Genomic DNA, 19410 nt, shown 5'->3' on the forward strand with positions numbered 1-19410 from the left:
TTTTGTTTTTGTTTTTCATAAACCTACATGATTATATTCAACTATGTAAATAAAAAGCTTACCTTAATGTTATTAGTATGCGTAATAACATAAAAAAAGATAATAAAGATAATAAATAAATAATAACCTATGTAACCTAAATACATAGACCACATCGAAGAGTGCAATGCACTCAAACTACAAAAAATAATGGCCAAATCATTTAAATGACATGAACTGAACAAACTTACCTCCATGAGTCGCGCGAATCGTACGATCCACGCGATTTTCCAACTTCGCTGCCGATGGCACGCGATTAGAATCGCGGCTCTTCATTTATTTTCATTGGAAATCACGTGGAGGGGGAATCGCATGCGACTGGAATCGCATCGATCGAATCGACGATCGACCCGTGTGTGGACAGTTCATGCGACGGACGCGATTTCAGTCGTCGACCACGAATCTACCCGTGTGTGGCTCTCCATTCATTTGCATTGGAAGTCACGTGGAGGGGGGAATCGCATGCGACTGGAATCGCCGATCGACCCGTGTGTGGACGGCCTAAGATTCATTTTAGTTGATAAGATACATTTTTGAAGGAACTTCGATTATATGTATTACGTATTCATCGATTATTGTGAATTCGCGTGATCTTACCTCAAACTGCTTCTTCAGCGACACTATCTTGCTCGTCATTTTATGCCGATAACCCTTTGGTAATTTTTCAAAGATCCACTTCACCAATCCGTATGACAGTATCGACAGAGAGTATCTCGAGACGCAGAAGGCGTATTTCAATGCCTCCAGCAGGATTTTAATCGACGTCTGTAAAATTAAATATTCAACAGATTATCCGATAATAATTGTTCTGAACACTTTGCATCGAGCTAGACTGCGGATTTACGTGACGTGCTTAATCAGATGACAACAGTTCTTTGGTGATTGCAGTTTTTACTTATTGGGCTATATAAATTAATGAGCCTCATGAATATGCGCAGTCTATTTACATATAACGTGCAAAGTGCAAACATATGTAGGGTGTCCCAAAACTCCTGCAGAACCCAGAAATGGGAGGTGATTCAACTATCTATTGGCCGACTGGGCCAATTCGCGTCTAGGTCGCCCTCTGATTGGTCCGTGTTTTTCGTTAATAACTCCTAAACGAACCGCGGACAACATTTTTGCACAGGAAAATGTCGCTTCAACTGACTTCAGGAACCTCCCATTTCCGGGTTCTGCAGGAGTTTTGGGACACCCTGTATACATATGTATACATATATCTGTGGTTGTAAGGAAAGTTTTAATCACTAACTCTTCACACGCACTTTCGAATCTGTTTTCATGACCTTTTTTCTGCTAAGTAAGTAAATCCTATACTCTGTATTCCAAATTTTTTGAAATTACAATAACAGCAAACTGCGGATCTTTATGCAAAATAAGGATGTTTCACATAGATTGTGGGAAACAAAAATAACATAAAAATTGATTTCATTACAACATCCTTGAATTGTATAAATCTTTGACTGTTTTACATTTCACCCAACCAATTATGGGAGCAAGATCCGCAGTCCAGTGATCAACTTTAATGTATTCGATCAAACAAGTTCGAGAGATGACGAGAAGATTTTAAGGAGCTTGAAGATTGAATTGAGCACTTTAATTACCATGGCTTCAAATTCGTCCGTGACATCATCCACGCTCATGTTCAGCAGGGAACGACTTGCAATGTCGAAAGCGTACTTCATATCGTTCAACTTTGCCTGCGAATAATTTGCAAACAATTAATTTTATACGGAAATCTTTTTTGAATAGATTTATTATTGATTTTGGCATGTGATTACGAACCTGTTGCACTTTGACGCCATACGTAGCTTCGAGGTACTTCCTTAGTTTGTTGATAGCCGCTTTCATGTCGCTGTTGATGGCGGTGGTTATTCCGCAGCATTCTTCCAGGTAAAAGAACTTCATATTTTTCAACGATACCTGCGCCAGAAATAACGCAACAATGATAGAATTTCACAATGCTAAGAAGACGGCACAATATTTTGTAAATTTCTAAGAAATGTTACCTTTTGAGTGAAACGCTGTCGGACGTCCTCCGAATCGGTTATGATACTCATCATCAAGGGAAGATCATCCGCGTATCTGGTCATCGTGCCAATCGTGAAGTAATTGTTCCAATTCGGATCTGTGGATACTGGCCTGTGACCGCTGCAGGTGATCATATCTGTAATCAACACAATCGCGTCTTGTTTCACCTCAAATGAACCCCTTGACCTACGATTTATTTTACCGTTTCAGTGATTAGAACTTCCTTTGTAGTTCGTAATTTCCTAAAATGCGAGAAAATTTATATCTATCGTATGCCTATGTTCTCCAATAACTATACATTAACGATTCATCTCGGTTTAAAGGAAATTTAAGCTTAAAAATTTACAAGGGAACAATTTTTGCGATTCCAATGAAAATGTTTCAGTAGTTCAACAACAGAGAACTTGGCACATTTAGTGACGAAATATAAAATATTGTAGTCGTATGTAGGTAATACTCACGAGCTGTGGGTTTGTGTCCGAACACTCCGCAACACATAGCCGGGTATCTAGCCGAACCTGCAATGTCCGATGCAAGACTCACAACGGACGCAGCAGAACCCAAAAGAGCACCCTGAAACAGAATAAAAAAGGAATTGAAAAATAGTAGACGTGTTTCTATCTCGAATTACACAATTTTTTCAACAATTCAATTTGCAATATTTGTCTTCGACACTTCATTACGCAGCCATATTGCGAACGCTTTGCGACTTGCACCGTTTCACCACGCGTTGAAGTCACCGGCCACTACGGACTTAAAACAGAATCTACCGGTACTACCAATGTTTCTCCAATCTATTATACTCATCATCAATTTCCAGTAGACTATTCGACAATCATTTACATATGGTTTGCAACTTTAAAAATTTTTTAAAATAATTTGTAGCAGATGATGGAAGTAATTGTGTTACATACCTCGCCACCAGAGGAACCTCCTGCGACTCTGTTGGTGTCGTAAGGGTTCCAGGTGGTTCCAGTTACTCTATTGTTACTCTCCCAGGCTAGACACATTTCAGGTGTGTTACTGACAAGCAGAATAATCGCCCCTGCTCCTCTAACCCTTGTCACGACCACTGCATCCTCGTTTGCTCTGTCCACAGATTTTTTGTTCACGCCGACCGTGTGAGACATTCCTGGAAAAAATATTTCAAATCAAGAAAATTCGAATCTTTAAATTCCGAAATCTTACGACCATCTATAAATTCATCCCCGATTTTTTCAGCTTAGGCTATCCTTTGAAAAATCAGTACGATTATAAATTCTCAGAACGAAGCGAGATTAAAATAAGACTCTTCTAACAGTTCTGCGAATGTTTAAATGATTGTGCGAATGATTTCAGCCAGTGTTATTGGAAATGGTGACACGGTGCACCAGATAGGAGGACAGACAAAGTTTAATTGAAATTAGACATACATATATTCTGGTTCAGAGATTATCCGAGTCGATTCAGCGAAACTGTGTCGCGTTTATATTTACACATTCCAAATATGTAATTTTCCATAAAATCCGTAACCCACCGATAACCCGTGTATGAATGACGCAGTAGGAGACAAGTGTGCGTGAATGTGATTCAAGTTTAACCGTACAGATTCGAGAAACGATTTGACGGAGGATGGATTACGCTTCTCAGCTGCGGGAGGCTGACAAATGGAACAAAGATTCGAGGAATGTGTTACAAGAACGTTTACGGACGCCGAAAGTGCTAAGATGGTAGTTCGTTAGGATATAGAAAGTTCAAACATTTCCCTCTGGACCTGAATATGTATTCGAGAGCTAACCGTTCGAAGCTGACACCATTCTCGATTCAATCGTTTCCGTCATTTCCAACGCACCAAATATCCGATTTCGTCAATAACGAATGAACTGTAAACCTCTATGTGCAATTATAATAGAAATGAGTAGGTGCAGTTTGCAATTTCATTATTTTCAGTTCATCGAAATTTCTACTTTCGAGAAAAGATGAGAAGAAAAGACGTAATATTGTAGCTATAATACTAGACTGCGGATCTTTATGCAAAATAAAAATTGTCTGTATCGATTGCAAGGAATAGAAATCAAACAGTGTTATTTTATCCTTTAATAATTTTAATAGCTGAGAAATCTAAAATATATACATATATGTATACATTTTCTGATTGTGCACAGATTAGTATAATATAATATTATGGATTGCTAATTAAATCCAGGATCATTAATCGCAGATGCTTTACGAGACTGTACTTCTATGTATATCTTTTTCCTTCTATCCTGTGCTACTCGAACGTAGAAGTGGACTTTGTCTTTCTCCTCTCCTGCTCTTTCTCGATCGAAGTGAATAGATTAGGATACTTACAATTAGATGGATATCTGAATGATAAATTAAGTCTTCCGTAGATGCTGAAGTTTATGTGACAGATACACGTGTTCGTGCGTATAGCAATTACTGTATCAACCTTGACGTATCAATAATATAACCTGCGGTACTTCAGGCGAAATAAAGATTGTCCAACCCAATTGTAAGAAAACAATTCTTTTGATTGATCTCTAAAGAATCGGTAGTAACGCAATAATTAGAATGCGGATCATATCAATTAGTGTCTGTGAATCGTACGAGAACTCGTCCTACAATCCTAAAATAATGAGTCTACGTGATTTAAGTTGGATTATCATTAATTTTGTTACTACTTTGACAAACGAGCTCATGTTGCTACTGATTGATAACTTCTAAGCACCTGCAAGCCTACAACGGTGCCCCGATCCCATTCGTCTGCAGTATGCTAAACCGGTTTCGAGAAAGGGGAACCATTCGTCTGATTTCTTCATTGTAACGTGTGGGAGACTCGGGCTTCATAACATTGCGCAGAGAATAACCCACATACTACGCCCGTTTTTCTCGATTTCTTTTTTCCTCAATGCTTTTCAGTATCTCCGTGTGTTTCCTCATCGTTTACAGAAAAATCGAAGCTTCATACGTACGAAATAGTACTCACACAAACTATTTCAAGAAGTTGAAAATAAAGGAAAGAAATTAATGTGTACCGTATCTATTGGGTTGCAACGAAAGTTCGTAGCGTTTTTAAATTAAATATTTTATTTTCAGTTAAATAAAATTAAGAGATTTATTCACAGATTCATTCAATAACACATTGTGTCCATTCTGTTCTATTGCTTTTTGTCATTTTTTAATAAACCTGTGAATAAATACATATCTCGATTTTATTTTGGAATTTTAATTTGCAAACGCTACGAGAGACAATTTTTATTTAGCATGAAAATCCGCAATCTACTAATGTCGGGATCGCATTAATTCGTGACATGGTTTACGAACCACCCTGTACAACAAGTTCCAAACTCAACTGGCGTCATTAGGATGCATTTTTCTTCGGAAAAAGAGATTGTTTGCCCGATGATTTTGTCTACATTACATGCATGTCCGAGTTTTTTCAATCACCCTGTACGATAATGTGAAAATACGGTCACGTAATTGTTCGTCGGCTTAGAGTTTCGTAACGTCAATACAGTATTCACGGGATTACGACACTGTTCAATTGATTGCACAAACCTTGCACGGCGATGCTCTCCTTGACCGTCATCGGAACACCAAGAAGTGGCAGATCCTGTGCTACTTCTGCTTCGGTTTTTGTAGTTATCGACAGAAATTCGTCGACTTTCCGCGCTTCTTCGATGGCTAAATCGTACCTCGTATCAACGATAGCATTCAACATTGGGTTCACGTCCTTACATCTTTCTATGTACGCTTTGACCACCTCTTCGCTGCTGACCTGTACAAAATAGACAGAAGAACAGAAAGAATTGATCTAAAAATGTCCTTCAACATGGGCCACCAGTTTTAAACCTATGTGTACTCTCACAACCTTACCAGAACATCCAGAAAAAATGTTCAAACTCTACGTTGTCTGTAAAAGCAGACTGTAGAAAATTCTTCTGGAATCCATCGAAACGAGAAACAGAATGAAAAAGGTACAGGACGTTCCAAAAGTGGAATCACAGTCACATTTTCATTTATAAACAGAGTAACGTGATTGCACTTAAACAAAGAACATGCACGTGGCGCTAATTTTGATCAAACCTGTACATTTGTAGGTCTCCCACGAGCGAAGTCGCGATAAAATCAATCTTTGTTCCGCGAACGCGTCAAATTGAGAGACGTATGCACTCCGAAATCGGTCATATCCGTACCTGTTTTCTTCGAATTCGCTTAGCCAACTCAGTCGCCGAGAGCAGTAGCAAATGATTTCTGATCGGTGGCAGCTGTTTCCGTTTCCAGAAGCTTTGTAGCATGATAAGCGGCATGAGGATGCATGACAGAAGGAACAGCAGAAACTTCAGTATCTTCTGAAGCACCAGCGAGAACGTGTCCTGCGGAAAAGGCGATGAATCGTTTAGAATGTAAATATATTGAAGCAATTAAATCGTTATCAATGCGTGCAAAGCATCGGTATTACATATTTTAAACAAAATAACTACAGACTGATCGGGACAAACTTGTATGTTAATTAAAGATCGAGGGACAGCTTGATTTGATGTTTTCCTGTTTCAGTGTTTCGAGATTAATTTAAAATTCGTTGAATTTTAGTATCTTCCGAAGCACCAGCGAGAACATGTCCTGCAGGAAAGGCAATGAATCGTTTACAATTTTACAATGTAAATATGTATATTGAAGCGATTAAATCGTTATCGATGCATAGAAAGCATCGGCACATATCACATATTTTAAACAAAAGAATTACAGACTGGTCGGGACAAACTTGTATATTAATTAAAAGTCGAGGGTCAGCTTGATCTGTTATTTTCCTGTTTCAGTATTTCGAGATTAATGTAAAATTCGTTGAATGAAAAAAGCTCTCGTATTTCATCTTTCATCGTGCGTCAGTGGATGTTGACAAAAAGTTATCGACAATTATCTAAAGAAGAAACGCATTACCGTGATTATTCTTGGATCGAGAATTTCCTAAAATAGTTCGCAGCGTAGGAACAATGGTGAAATATTTATTGCTTCAATTCGCGAATTTACGAAACGAGTAGCTCGATTGATAAAACGATTCACGTGCGACTAATCTGCCACTATCTTCCACAGTAAATCGTCGACGCACACGCAACGAACAAACGTTCGCCTAACTCCTCGAACGTGTCGGGAAAAGTTCGATCTAATAATCGATAGGATCACGCCAATTGACATTATTAAAAGCAATCTGTACTCGGAGGTCTTTGATCTCTGCCGCTTATCTTTTTTTTCATAAGGCTCGCTCATCAGAATGATCGTGGGTAAATTGTATAATAGTTGGTGTAGGTAAGTGATCTTGTAATCATATTCGATCATGTAGTCGTTCAGCTTCGAAGCAGCAGAAATTGCTTGACCTTTGCAAGCTCGACGACAGTGCATCTTTATGCAAAATAAAAATTTTCTACCTGAATTGCGACGAACTCGAACACAACGTAAATTTATTTTGTTTTTGAATATGTGTTTTTAAATTCTCCAAATATGTATCTTTACTGTTTTAAAGTATGTCTATTCATTTTTGTCATAAACGCATAAAATCCGCTGTCTAGTGGTAACATCGTGGATGGAATTGTTGAAATATTTTTCTTAGCAAAAGAAAATTCAGAACAACAGAATCACTGCAGACCCTCTCAACGATAAAAATAAAAACTTCGCCGTATTGACAAACACAGATAATATATATTTTAAACGAACAATAAATTACTATTTATCTCTTCTTCAGCGAAGTGAAGCTTGGAAAATAAAGATTGTGTGTCTGAATTTTTGTAAACTCCGAGAACTTCACCGCACTAGTTATGTTATCTGTGCTCTGCCAATTAAATGGCAATGACAAATTGATATCCCCATTTCCACAATGTCTCTCTAAAACACAACAAACATCTTGCCCGATAATAAGCTCTGAAGGACGTTGCGCACTTCTATCGTGAACTTTAACACAATTCAGAAAACGCACGAGATTATGAATTATTGTTTGAATAAAAATGTTAATTGCGCTGTTGAAACTAGCTTTCGGAACCTATTCTCGGCGTTTATGATTCTGCACAGATATACTTTTTGTCAAATGTTTATTTTATTCAGATGATCGAACGTGACTCACCGAGCTCATATAGAGATACTTCGTGTAAAGCACTGGCAATATATACAGTATGAACTCCATGCTGTATTTTCTTGTTAACTGTTAATTGCTATTAACTTGTTAATTGCTATAATACGACTAATCCGAACATCGTTTTAAATAAATTGTAGGATCACAGTCTAAACGATTAGAAACTGAACTGTGTTCACGTTTACAGTCTTCTCTCCTCTTTTATCTTTTCTCTCTTCACTTTGTTCCATGCAATTGTTACCCAGAAATCGGGACAATTGTTTACGTGCTTTTACAATTTTCTGCCAACTTTACTATGCGATTGTTGCATTAATTTTTTAGTTAATATATCGTCGATACGATTCCTACTGATAGAATTGTTACCCCAAAATTGGGACAATTGTTTACGTGCTTTTACTATTTTCTGTCAACTTTACTATGCGATTGTTGCATTAATTTTTTAGTTAATTTATCCTCGACACGATTCCTACTGATACAATTGTTACCCCAAAATTGGGACAATTGTTTGTACGTGCTTTTACTATTTTCTGTCAACTTTACTATGCGATTGTTGCATTAATTTTTTAGTTAATATATCGTCGATACGATTCCCACGCCGATGCAATTGTCACCCCAAAATTGGAACAATTGTTTACGTGCTTTTACAATTTTCTGTCAACTTTACCATGTGATTGTTTCTTTAATTTTTTAATTAATTTATCCTCGACATGATTCCTATACTGATACAATTGTTACCCCAAAATCGGGACAATTGTTTACGTGCTTTTTTAATTTTCTGTCAACTATACCATTTTTTGTACAGATGCGAGGTTGTTATTATTATTATTAACTTTGGTTAGAAAATATATATTCATAGTATTAGTTTATCTATTATCACTCTATTTATGTTCCACCACGGAGTTCAACGTTCGAGCAGTTTTCAACGAATGTTAACGTCGATTTTTATGCCGCCTCCTTGTCCCGTCGATTCCACCATTTCTCATGTGCAGATTCACGCGAAACTCGACCAGAGGCGGTACAGTGTTCACATTTATGCGAAAGTAGGTGGTCGGCTTGCAAGGAAGCTTGGATACTCAACAAGAAAAAAAATGGAAGACGCTTGAACGATGTCTTTCCACCAAATATCGTACGTCATTCGGTAGTCGCGGCGCACACTAAACGGACCTAACACGCGTCCAGCATACTTAAATGAAAAACCATCATGGTGGGGCGATTCGTGAAACCGACAGCCCGACCTTCCCGTACCGGCCATCAAACGAATTAATGGTCACGAGCTTACCGAGTTATTGACATTCGTTGTTCTAGCGTTTAATCGTTTCATTATTCTACCACGGAGTTTGTTACGTCGAAGAACCAGTCAATCTTCTTCACTTGACCGGAGACATTTTCCGATTCTGATCCATTTTGGAACGATCTCAAATTTTCCACATGCTCCACTATGTTTCGAAGCACTTAACACTTGTACGTTTGCAAACGCTATGTATGTACGTGTCCTTTGTGGAAAAAATTGTAACTACACTGTTTTTCAACCATTTTTTGTGCACTTCTTATCACGTGAGAGTCTACTGTATTTTCCAAGAAGTTAGGATTTCGTCTTCCGTTAATTTTCATGATTTATTTTAATTCATTCAGTCATCGGGGATATTGTTCCGATTCACTTCCCTTTCAACTTCATTTTACTTATTATAGTGGACTGTGGATATTTATGCAAACTAGACTTTGAGGACACATGCAGAAATGATACAAATTAACAAAACAATATTCTTGTATTGTTTTCCCTATTCTGCATTTTATCACTTCATTTCTGTCGTGACTGCATAAAATCTGCATGTATTTACTGTCGCCGAAGCGTTTCACCAAAATTGCTTTTACCTCGAACAACAGGGAAGACATTCTGACTAAATTAAGCTAGATTGATTATCGTTGTCGCTCTTGATCGGTATTCACTCCAACTTTATTACAGACAGGAAGTGGATTGACCTGTACAAAATGAATTCCAATTGTTCCATCTTCCTGTCGCATTCGTCAACAGTTGACGTCGCTTTTCCTCTGAAAGTTGTCGCTCTTCAAGCAGACAATTCGTATAATTCTTCTTAGATTTTCAAATGATTTTTCCCGTTTCGAATATTTCGATTCGGATGAACCTAGAAGTTAATCTTCCTCTTGTTGAATTATCAATTGTAACTTCGTTTTTGCATTCAACTCTCTTGCTCATCGTATTGAGGATTCATGAATTACTCATACGATGGAATAAATGCATAGATGATTATGAACATTACTTTAAACAGTCGAATGTCTTTTAATTATTTGCTAATAATCAATGCATTCATGAGAAACGGGATGCTAATTAATTTCTACACTTAATAACACTTTAATGTGCATTTTTAAAAGTCAATTTCTGGCTTAACTTTACATTTTCAGTATGGTTGGCTAAATTACTTTGATTCTGTAGAATATTTAGGGTAGTAGCTCTGTAGCTAGTGGTTGGGTTACTAAATAGACAGTCGATCCTTTGTGGTGTAAAGCAATCACAGCAAGTTATTTACAGCTGATTATGCGAGAAAAGTCTGAAAGTACCTCACAAGACCGAGAATCCAAAAGTATAGATCCTCGCAGATCTACTAGGTCTAGGTCGGCTCTGCCGCCATTTCAACACAGTTCAGAGATTATAGTAAGCGGCTTTTCTCAGTTTGTACTGTGTTGTAAGACGGCAAATAAGAAAATGCTCGTTCCGCTTAAGGTCGTCAGTCATTTATCATTCCAGCACTATATATGGGGTCGTGAAAAAGTCATTATCTTAATTACGTCGTGTGTCTTGTACAGTCATGAAATTGTGATTAAAATATTACATTAACGTCATTAATGTGCACAATTAATGACTTTCATCCCGTTAGAAATTCAGGGGTAGTCTGTGCAATGTTGTATGTGACCTTAGCATACTTTGGAAGAGCCTGTAGTTTCACGCGAACAGAATTTATGGGAATTTGAATTTATGGTGATGAAAACCATTCGTTTTACAGGTGTCTACGATGATTAATAGGGCTTCGCAATCAACTGTTTCTTGAAAGATGGGACGTTCAATTTCTCGGTTCCAAAAGACTTCTACATTTTTCTGATGAATTATTATCAACCGGTTATTAACAGGATGTTATTAGTTTCTTCTTACTACGTCAGTTATGCTCAGTAAAATTTTAATTTTTTGAATGAGACAGTAACTTTTGTTATTACATTACTTAATTGTAATAAAATTCATTGATTCAAACATTATGAATCACTCTATTGTTTGAAATCTGGAACAGTTTCCAAGTATTATTTATTATTCACACGATTTTTCAGACATCTCCGGTGGTCTGACAAAAACTGTTTCAGACAAAAAAGTTAATAATTCGTGATTCCAGGGCCGTGCCGCGCTATGATGCAGAGAAGCGGCTCCGTAAGGGGGCGGCATTAGCAGAAAAATCAAAATACAATTTGAACCATTCGATAATTAAAAATCTTTTGCGCAAGATGACCAAAGAGGAGAATAAATTTTAAATAAACTTTTCTCAATTATATTCTGGACGTTACCCTTAAGGGGTTAGGATACAGTAATATTCTTAAAAAATCGAAAATTTTTTTGATAAAAAAATTGCATTCGTAAACTTTTCTCAGGGTTGCGTTTTTCAAAACGGTGTACAAGATATTTCGAGTTCTACCTTAGCAATGACGTTAAAATTTTACAGTTATCTTCATTATAATATCTGTTAGGCATTAACGATCGATTTTTTCATTTCCCCATTATCTCGTTAGATATAAATAAAAAATTAACAAATTTTCTACCGAAATTCAGTCATTAAGTTTAAAATATCTGCCATTTTGTTAATTTTCACAAAAATTGAAATTCGGGATCGTCAATGTCTAGAGAATACAATCACGGTTTATGACATTTTTGGTCACTTTTGGTTAGTTGGCCATCTGGAAGAAAAGATATTCCGAGCAAAAACGATGAAAGGCATAAGAGCAAATTATTTTTAAAAATTACAAGCATTTTTTTGTAGTTGACAACATATTAAACTGAAATACAAAATCGTACATTAATCGAACATTCACTATTTTCTGTACTGTTGTTTAACAATCTTATATTTTTCCCACTTGTTACTGTGTCCTAACCTCTTAATTCTCTGAATGAACGATTCACGCTTCTACACATCCCTAATTCACGAATCTGCAAAAGTTCAAGTTAGAAGGGTGAAACCGTATGTAGGTTGTTGTAGTTGATAGTTTTCATATCATTATTGTAAAGCAGTTTATATTTTTCTATAAATTAAAAACAGTTTTCTTCTTTAAATCGCAATCGAAGGTTATTTCAAAGAAAAAAGATTTAAGGGGCAGCATTTGGAAGAGTTGCATCGTACTGAGAAAATCTACCCGCCCGGCACTGCGCGATTCTGGCCCACTGTGCGACGCAACGCGAACGAGGTAACGCGGCGAGTTATTTGAGTTAAACACGTGAGCGAACGTGCGAATACACGTTGACACTCTTGAGTGCACTGTGGCGCAACCGTGCACATGCAATTCCACGTGGAGCCGTGAAGTGCCCGTGCAAATTCTTTGCATGCGCCATGCATCGACAGAACAGAGAACATACTCTCCAACGGAAGATCGAACGGAACGAGAAACACAACCAGTGACGTAAAATCGGTCAGTACCGAGATTTCGCAACCACACGCACGATGCGTTGACTTCGTTTCGGAACACGTGAATCATTCGGGAACGATAACAATTCATTTCGCCTCTTTTATCAAATCGACGCGTATCAAACGTACGATTTTTGAATGCATGTGTTATAAATGAACTATATATTATGCAGTCCCAACAAAAACGGATTGGGGAATCTTTAATTTCTTGCAGAAGAAGTAGTCGATGCACAGCTAAAAACTTTTTGCAATGTATTCAATATATTGCACATTTTTATTGCATGCTATCTTTGATGACTGTTGCAGATGACGTAGCTTAGTTTTTTGATACAGAAAAAATTCCTCGTCCGCGAAATGCATAAATCAATGATTGACTTGCTAATACAAAAGTTGTAGAACACTCACAAACTTTAAAAATCTTTTTCGATTTGAAGATTGATCTCGTACCTTACATTTTGTGCAATTTGAAAATTGTCTACGTAACTCGCATTTTTTGCAGTTTGCATTTTGATGGGCATATTAATGCCTGCAGTGCAATACGCGTGTTTCGCTGATTGATTTCCATTGATTTGCTGATACAAAAATTGTAGAACACTCACGAACGTGATCCTATGAACAATTTTGTATACTTGAAAAATCCTTTTTGTTATTTCCAAGTTCGCTTCCACATTTTTCAATTTGAAGATTGACCTCGTAGCTCACATTGCGCAATTTGAAAATTGTCTACGTAACTCGCACTTTTCGCGGTTTGCATTTTGATGGAATGCATACTCGATGCTTGCAGTGTAATATGTACGCGTATTTCAACTTTGCCGCGACCTTCTTTTTTCGATCGACCAATCAGTGATCCAATCATTTCCTAGGTAATCAGACATTGGACGTAAATCCCGAAGTAGTAGTATGCTATTTTCTGTAATCGTTCCCTTCCTCGATAGTTCTCGACTGACTAGGTCTTCTGCATTCCCCTGTCTAATACCGGACTCCTTGACTATTCTGTGATTATGATCGCTTGTTCTCTACGCTTTCTATTCGATTCGCGATTATCATTGACATTCATTTCCGCGGTGTTCCTCTTCCCGATTCCTACCTTATTTCGATCCGTTTAGTATTTCCTTATTTTCACTAATTTTGTTCATTCTTTAAAATCAATACTACTAAACACTCTTGAATTTTCATTTCAAGAGTCGCATGCTGGAATTTTTTTTGCTTTCAAACTATTCGGAACTTCCATTACACATTTAAGGATGTATGCTCATTATCAATTCTGTACTTGGCCTCGGGATTATGTCATTGTTGCATCATCGCAAACTGACTCTGAACTTGTCGAACGGTGATTAATTAGTGATTTACTTTTATTATTCACTCTTCCTTGTGTAAACGTAGCGCGACCATTGTACTACGAACATTTTCAACGTAAGCGAGTAAACGATTTTCCGAAATTTACTTTTGATAAGAACGATGCACAGCGCTCGAATGTATTTTGCAATGCTCGATTCAATGTTGTAGATAAATTTAAATGGTGATTATTATACACTGCCTTGCTGTATGTGCTATATAACTAACTTGCTGATAAAAAAGTGTGAAAGGTATGTACGACTCGTTTAAAATTTAAAAATGTGAACTATGGAACGATTCGAAATTGCGCAATGTAAACCACATCGTCGTTTATACAGTTGAAGAATGTGAATAATGGAGCCAATTTTACAAATGAAAAATTCATAATTTGCCGCGCGATGATTCTTCGATTCTCCTTGCACTTTATAATTAGTAATACCTTAAATTACCGGCCTACTCTAACGCCCACTCATGGCCAATAGCAAACTCTATTGTAAAATTCGTATTTATGCACAGTAACTTTAAACTTATGTAAATAAATAAAAACCGGTAACACACGATCGAGACGACATAAAAAGAGCAGCACAAGAAACAAAGATGACAAGCAATACACATGCCGCACTAGCCTAAACAAAAACTATTCTGTGTTCGACAAGAACATCGAAGAAGAAGAAAACCTCTGCTACGTGTAATGTAATCTGGAATACTTTGAAACTAATTTCTATTATCCGAATGATAATTATGTATGAAATGAAATTCAATATTAATTAAGTGGATAATTATGTATTTCAGTTTCTACTCGTAACATATCTTCACACCTCAGAAACGAGCCTGACTCAACGTTTGCGTCAGAATGGTATAATATCAGTGTGTATTATGACGAACCACACTTATCGTAATGTCCGAAACAACAATTACAAAGATGTCACTAGCAGGGATTTGTTTATTTTGCGATGGCTGATGACGGTGTCGCTTGCAGCTCTGCAATACGCAAATCACTGCCTAAATGAAAAATAATGATTCAAATCTATATTATTGTATTGTTGTTTGCAACAAAATTATCATAGTTCAAATATCGAGAATTTTGTCAAATCAATCTTCGAATACTTTTTGGTTCCACTGTATATCTAGTGGAACAAAATGGAATAATTTCCAACATCGATGAGCACAATAAAAAATCAGGATTATGCCACAATCGGCGAATTTCATCTTGAACTGAAAGACACTGCCTTCATGAAAAATAATAATTCGGAACGAGTCCAAATCTATTATTCTATTATTTTTTTAAATAATAAAATATTTTAAACAAAAGAGTTGATTGGCTAAAAGTTTGAAAATTTTTTCTTATTTGGTATTGTCATTTTTTAAAAATAGTATTTAAAATAATATTTTTGTACTAAATAGTATTTTTGACTTAACAGTATTATAGCCCGAATCAAGACGAATTCAACGACCTAGTATGCCATGACCTGCGGATGACCTTGAAGTACCATTTTAAAAAAATGAAGGTGGCCTGAACAACACTAAAAAAGAAAAATTCGAACTATTCGATCGAACTATTTTTATTGATCGACTTTTGTTTAAAGTATTTTTTTGTCAGATTATCGCAAGCACTTAATTGAAAAATCGTGAAAAGTGCTACGTGGATCACCCTGTATATTCGAAGGATTTCTTCGAATCCACTGTATGTTCACTGGAACGAAATTGCATAATCACTATGCCACGAGGGGCGAATTTCGTCTGGAACTGAAACACTGAGATGCACACTGCTCTGCAGTATGTGAAAATCACTGCCTTCATGGAAAATAATAATTCGAAACGAGTCCAAATCTATTACTTTATTAATTTTTTCCAACGAAATATTATCAAAGTTCAAATATCGAGAATTTCTCAAATCAATCTTCGAATACTTTTTGGTTCCACTGTATGTATATATCTGGTGGAACAAATAATGGAATATTTTCTAAAATGTCGACGAGCACAATAAAAAATCAGGATTGTGCCACGAGGGGTGAATTTCACATTAAACTGAATAACTGAGATGCACAATGCGGAAAGTCAATCAAAGGCGCCTTCTAAATTTTCATTACGGGCACAGATAAAAAATTTCCTTCGCAATTGCGACCACTAATAAAAAAAGATTTACACACTAGCTAGTAAGCTAATCCTTTTAACATCTCAAAAAAGAATTGAAGCTGTTGAGTCTAATATTGAAATAGTTGTTCGTTTTTAAAAGGTGCACGAATACTCTTTACACCCACTCCCTCCGAGACGGTTCAAAACCGATCCTGCTCGATGAAAAACGATATTTTACTTGCCGCACCACGTTAATGCCCATTTCGATCCTGCAAATATCACTAGGAAACACCACCGGTCACAGTATCACCGTGCTAAATGCTCGACTGGCCGCGGCATGCAGCCGAGGGAAATGAAACGCGTCGCGTGGCACACAACAACAACTTTCTCAACAGCCCCGAATTCATCATCCGGGCCAGCAGTTCTCGCTTTCCGATACTTTCTCGAGCCACTTCCGAGACGGTCGTCCTTTCTCTCTTTATTTCTCTCGTCGGCCATCGTCGATTCAGCTCGACGTCGAAAACGAGACTCGATGGACGCAAGATCAAGCTGTGTCGATCGAACGTTTACCGATCTAGGAGATCGCGATCCCAGCTCACATGACCTCGACCTCGACCTTAACCGCCTGCATCTGTTATCAGCTGAATTCTTTAATGCAGTGATTCCCAAAGTATCTAGACTCGCGTCGCCCTCGACATCCGCTCTCGGAACTGCAGAAATTGATCGCGTTGGAGGGTGACCGATCAGCGAATCACTCTACTTGACGATTTGACCATTTTTTAATGAAACGGATCGTCTCTCGGTTGAAACTAGTCGAAAGTTTTACGAGGAGATTGGTATTCGCATATTTGCCTGTGCCGTCACTGAGATGAGCAAATGCGGAGTATAACGAGGATCCGGGTTAAGATAGCAATTTTTTGATCAAACAGGTTCTCGAAATTAGACAAAAGTTTTATCACTGTCATTCGCGTATGTTGTTTATAATTTAACACTTTACACAATTAATGAAACATTTTACTAGCAGAATTGTGCCCATAATTATGAAAGTGGTTTAAATGCAAATGTAGAAACATTTTCTTTTAAATATCTAGAAAAAAGAAATATATGTACTCGGACCACTTTCATGATTATGGGCGAAAGACAAATTAGTGAATTCTCCATTCTTTTCGTGAACACATTTTAGAAAATTCCACATTCGATAAATTAGAACCGGGGTTTGTGATTGGACGATACTAAACAGTATATTCCGCCGAAGCGGAGGCTTAGAGCGACGTCACACAAATTTTTCTCAAAGATTGATATCACCTTGCTGCGTTCCTCCAAATCGCTTCAGTATAATTTTGTCAATTATTTATATATATTTTCACGAATTATATTTATATATTTTTGCAGATTACAGTTATTCAAATTTCGGAGTCTAAGGAGCTTAGATACTGATACTGTTAGATGTCTGAAACACCTGTGTATTTGGGAATCACTGCTCTGATGTTTACCATTCTATAGACGATCCGGGACGTGTTCTCCACGTGGATTTCGCGATCGACAGGCGTCGTGCCGGGGTACGGTGAACGGCAAGAGGAAGACTAACACTGAACTCGTCAGGTACGAAAAGAAAACCATTCCCCCCATCTATTCGATAGGGGTGGGGCGGATTAATTGCCCCTCTGGGCTCTAGAAGCTGCCGCGTTCTCTCTCTCTCATCCTGATTCTTCCTTCCAAGATCCTACCACTTCGATAACGACGATGCACCATCCTCCGAGATAATTAAAGATATGCCAAGCAGTTTTTTTATTCCCGATCGTTGCAATTTAAAATCCGTTCGATATCGAGCACCTTAGCCAGTAACGATCTCACGCAACGATCCTCGCGTTTCTCAAAATCGCTACTGAATAAATACCTCGTATCCGCGTCATCGGTACACAACGAAAGAAAACATAACCTTTCGCGTTTGAATAGCGACTCTGTGGCGACTTCCGTGCTCCAAAATGGCAGCAAGAGCTCCCACTAGAGGAATAAGAAAATGGCGGAACATTTTTTTCTAGTAATTAGTTAAACGCGCTCGTAATTATGAAAGTGAGAATTAAAAGAGACATGAAACTATAAACTAAATTAATTCGATGTAATTTTTACGATATTGTGAAAGATAAACCGTTAGATAGTGCTTGTTATTTCAACATTAAATGGAATTCATTTAAAACAAGAGATATATGACTTCGACGACTTTTTCATAATTGTGGGCACAAATATCCATGACAGGGTGATTATTTGAAAATAATGAAACGGTTGAGACCTACAAAAATATATTTGTTTGGCTGATTAGAAAATCCCCAGCTTCGAAGAAACCGAATGTGTACGAAGATTCAGTGTGAATATGTACCGTCGCAGAATTTAGTCAAACACGCCGCATTCGCACAGTAAATCATCAGTTTCTTCGAAGACCCGCTTCTGTTTAGATAATTTATTAGCACCCCCAATGTCTGCGGCGGCTGTCTTCAGTTTCGATTTTTGGCAGCAATTTCAATCGTTCAGTGACTCGGGAGTCAAGGCCGATCAAGGTCAAACCACAAAACACCCTTCGTTTTACCGATTTCCGTTAATTATGTATAGTGTATACAATTTACCCACCTCTAGACACAGATAAGAAATCTAAATATCGTGACCTTTACTTTTTCCTTCTTAAAAAAATTATTTACACATTAGCTGCTAAACTAATCGTTCCAACGTCTCGAAAAAAACTCAAGCTGTTGGGTCGAATTTTGAAAAAATTATTTGTATCGACTGTTTCCAATTTTAGACCGTAAATTAAAACATGATATGCGTTTTTATGGGATATAAATGATTATCGATTGCCGGTTTATGAAGACCCAGGGACACCAGTCGATTAAATACATTGACTCACAGCCATAATGCCAAAATATGACTATTTTCGTCGACCTCTTCCAATTTTAGATAGTGTAATTTAAAACATCGACCTCCCGTGCATCAATATGAATTTTAATGAGAATTAAATCATCCATCGATGATTTATGAAGAGACAAGGTCAGTAAAATATGTAGTCACACGCAGCAATACTGTTCAGTTCAGTCAAAGAGCCCCCTCCGCGGTGAAAAAGATAAAAATAATTTAAATTAAGAGCTTAAGAAAAGA

General features: G+C 37.3%; 1 protein-coding gene across 1 annotated transcript in view; it reads right to left on the reverse strand.

Moving 5' to 3' along the window:
• The window catches only part of LOC143208483 (uncharacterized), a 33717-nt gene extending 17248 nt beyond the window's left edge, over positions 1 to 16469 (reverse strand). Inside the window, exons 1-9 of the mRNA XM_076422953.1 lie at positions 9255 to 16469; positions 6249 to 6428; positions 5611 to 5830; positions 2985 to 3202; positions 2532 to 2643; positions 2049 to 2206; positions 1825 to 1962; positions 1644 to 1739; positions 637 to 804 (exon numbers count right to left, since the gene is read on the reverse strand). Of these exons, the coding sequence (XP_076279068.1) occupies positions 637 to 804; positions 1644 to 1739; positions 1825 to 1962; positions 2049 to 2206; positions 2532 to 2643; positions 2985 to 3202; positions 5611 to 5830; positions 6249 to 6428; positions 9255 to 9428 (1464 nt within the window). The 5' untranslated portion in view covers positions 9429 to 16469. The remainder of the gene's footprint in view (positions 1 to 636; positions 805 to 1643; positions 1740 to 1824; positions 1963 to 2048; positions 2207 to 2531; positions 2644 to 2984; positions 3203 to 5610; positions 5831 to 6248; positions 6429 to 9254) is intronic.
• Between the last annotated feature and the right edge of the window lie 2941 nt (positions 16470 to 19410).

Source organism: Lasioglossum baleicum, chromosome 4 (assembly GCF_051020765.1).
Source record: "Lasioglossum baleicum chromosome 4, iyLasBale1, whole genome shotgun sequence".
Lineage (NCBI taxonomy): Eukaryota > Metazoa > Arthropoda > Insecta > Hymenoptera > Halictidae > Lasioglossum > Lasioglossum baleicum.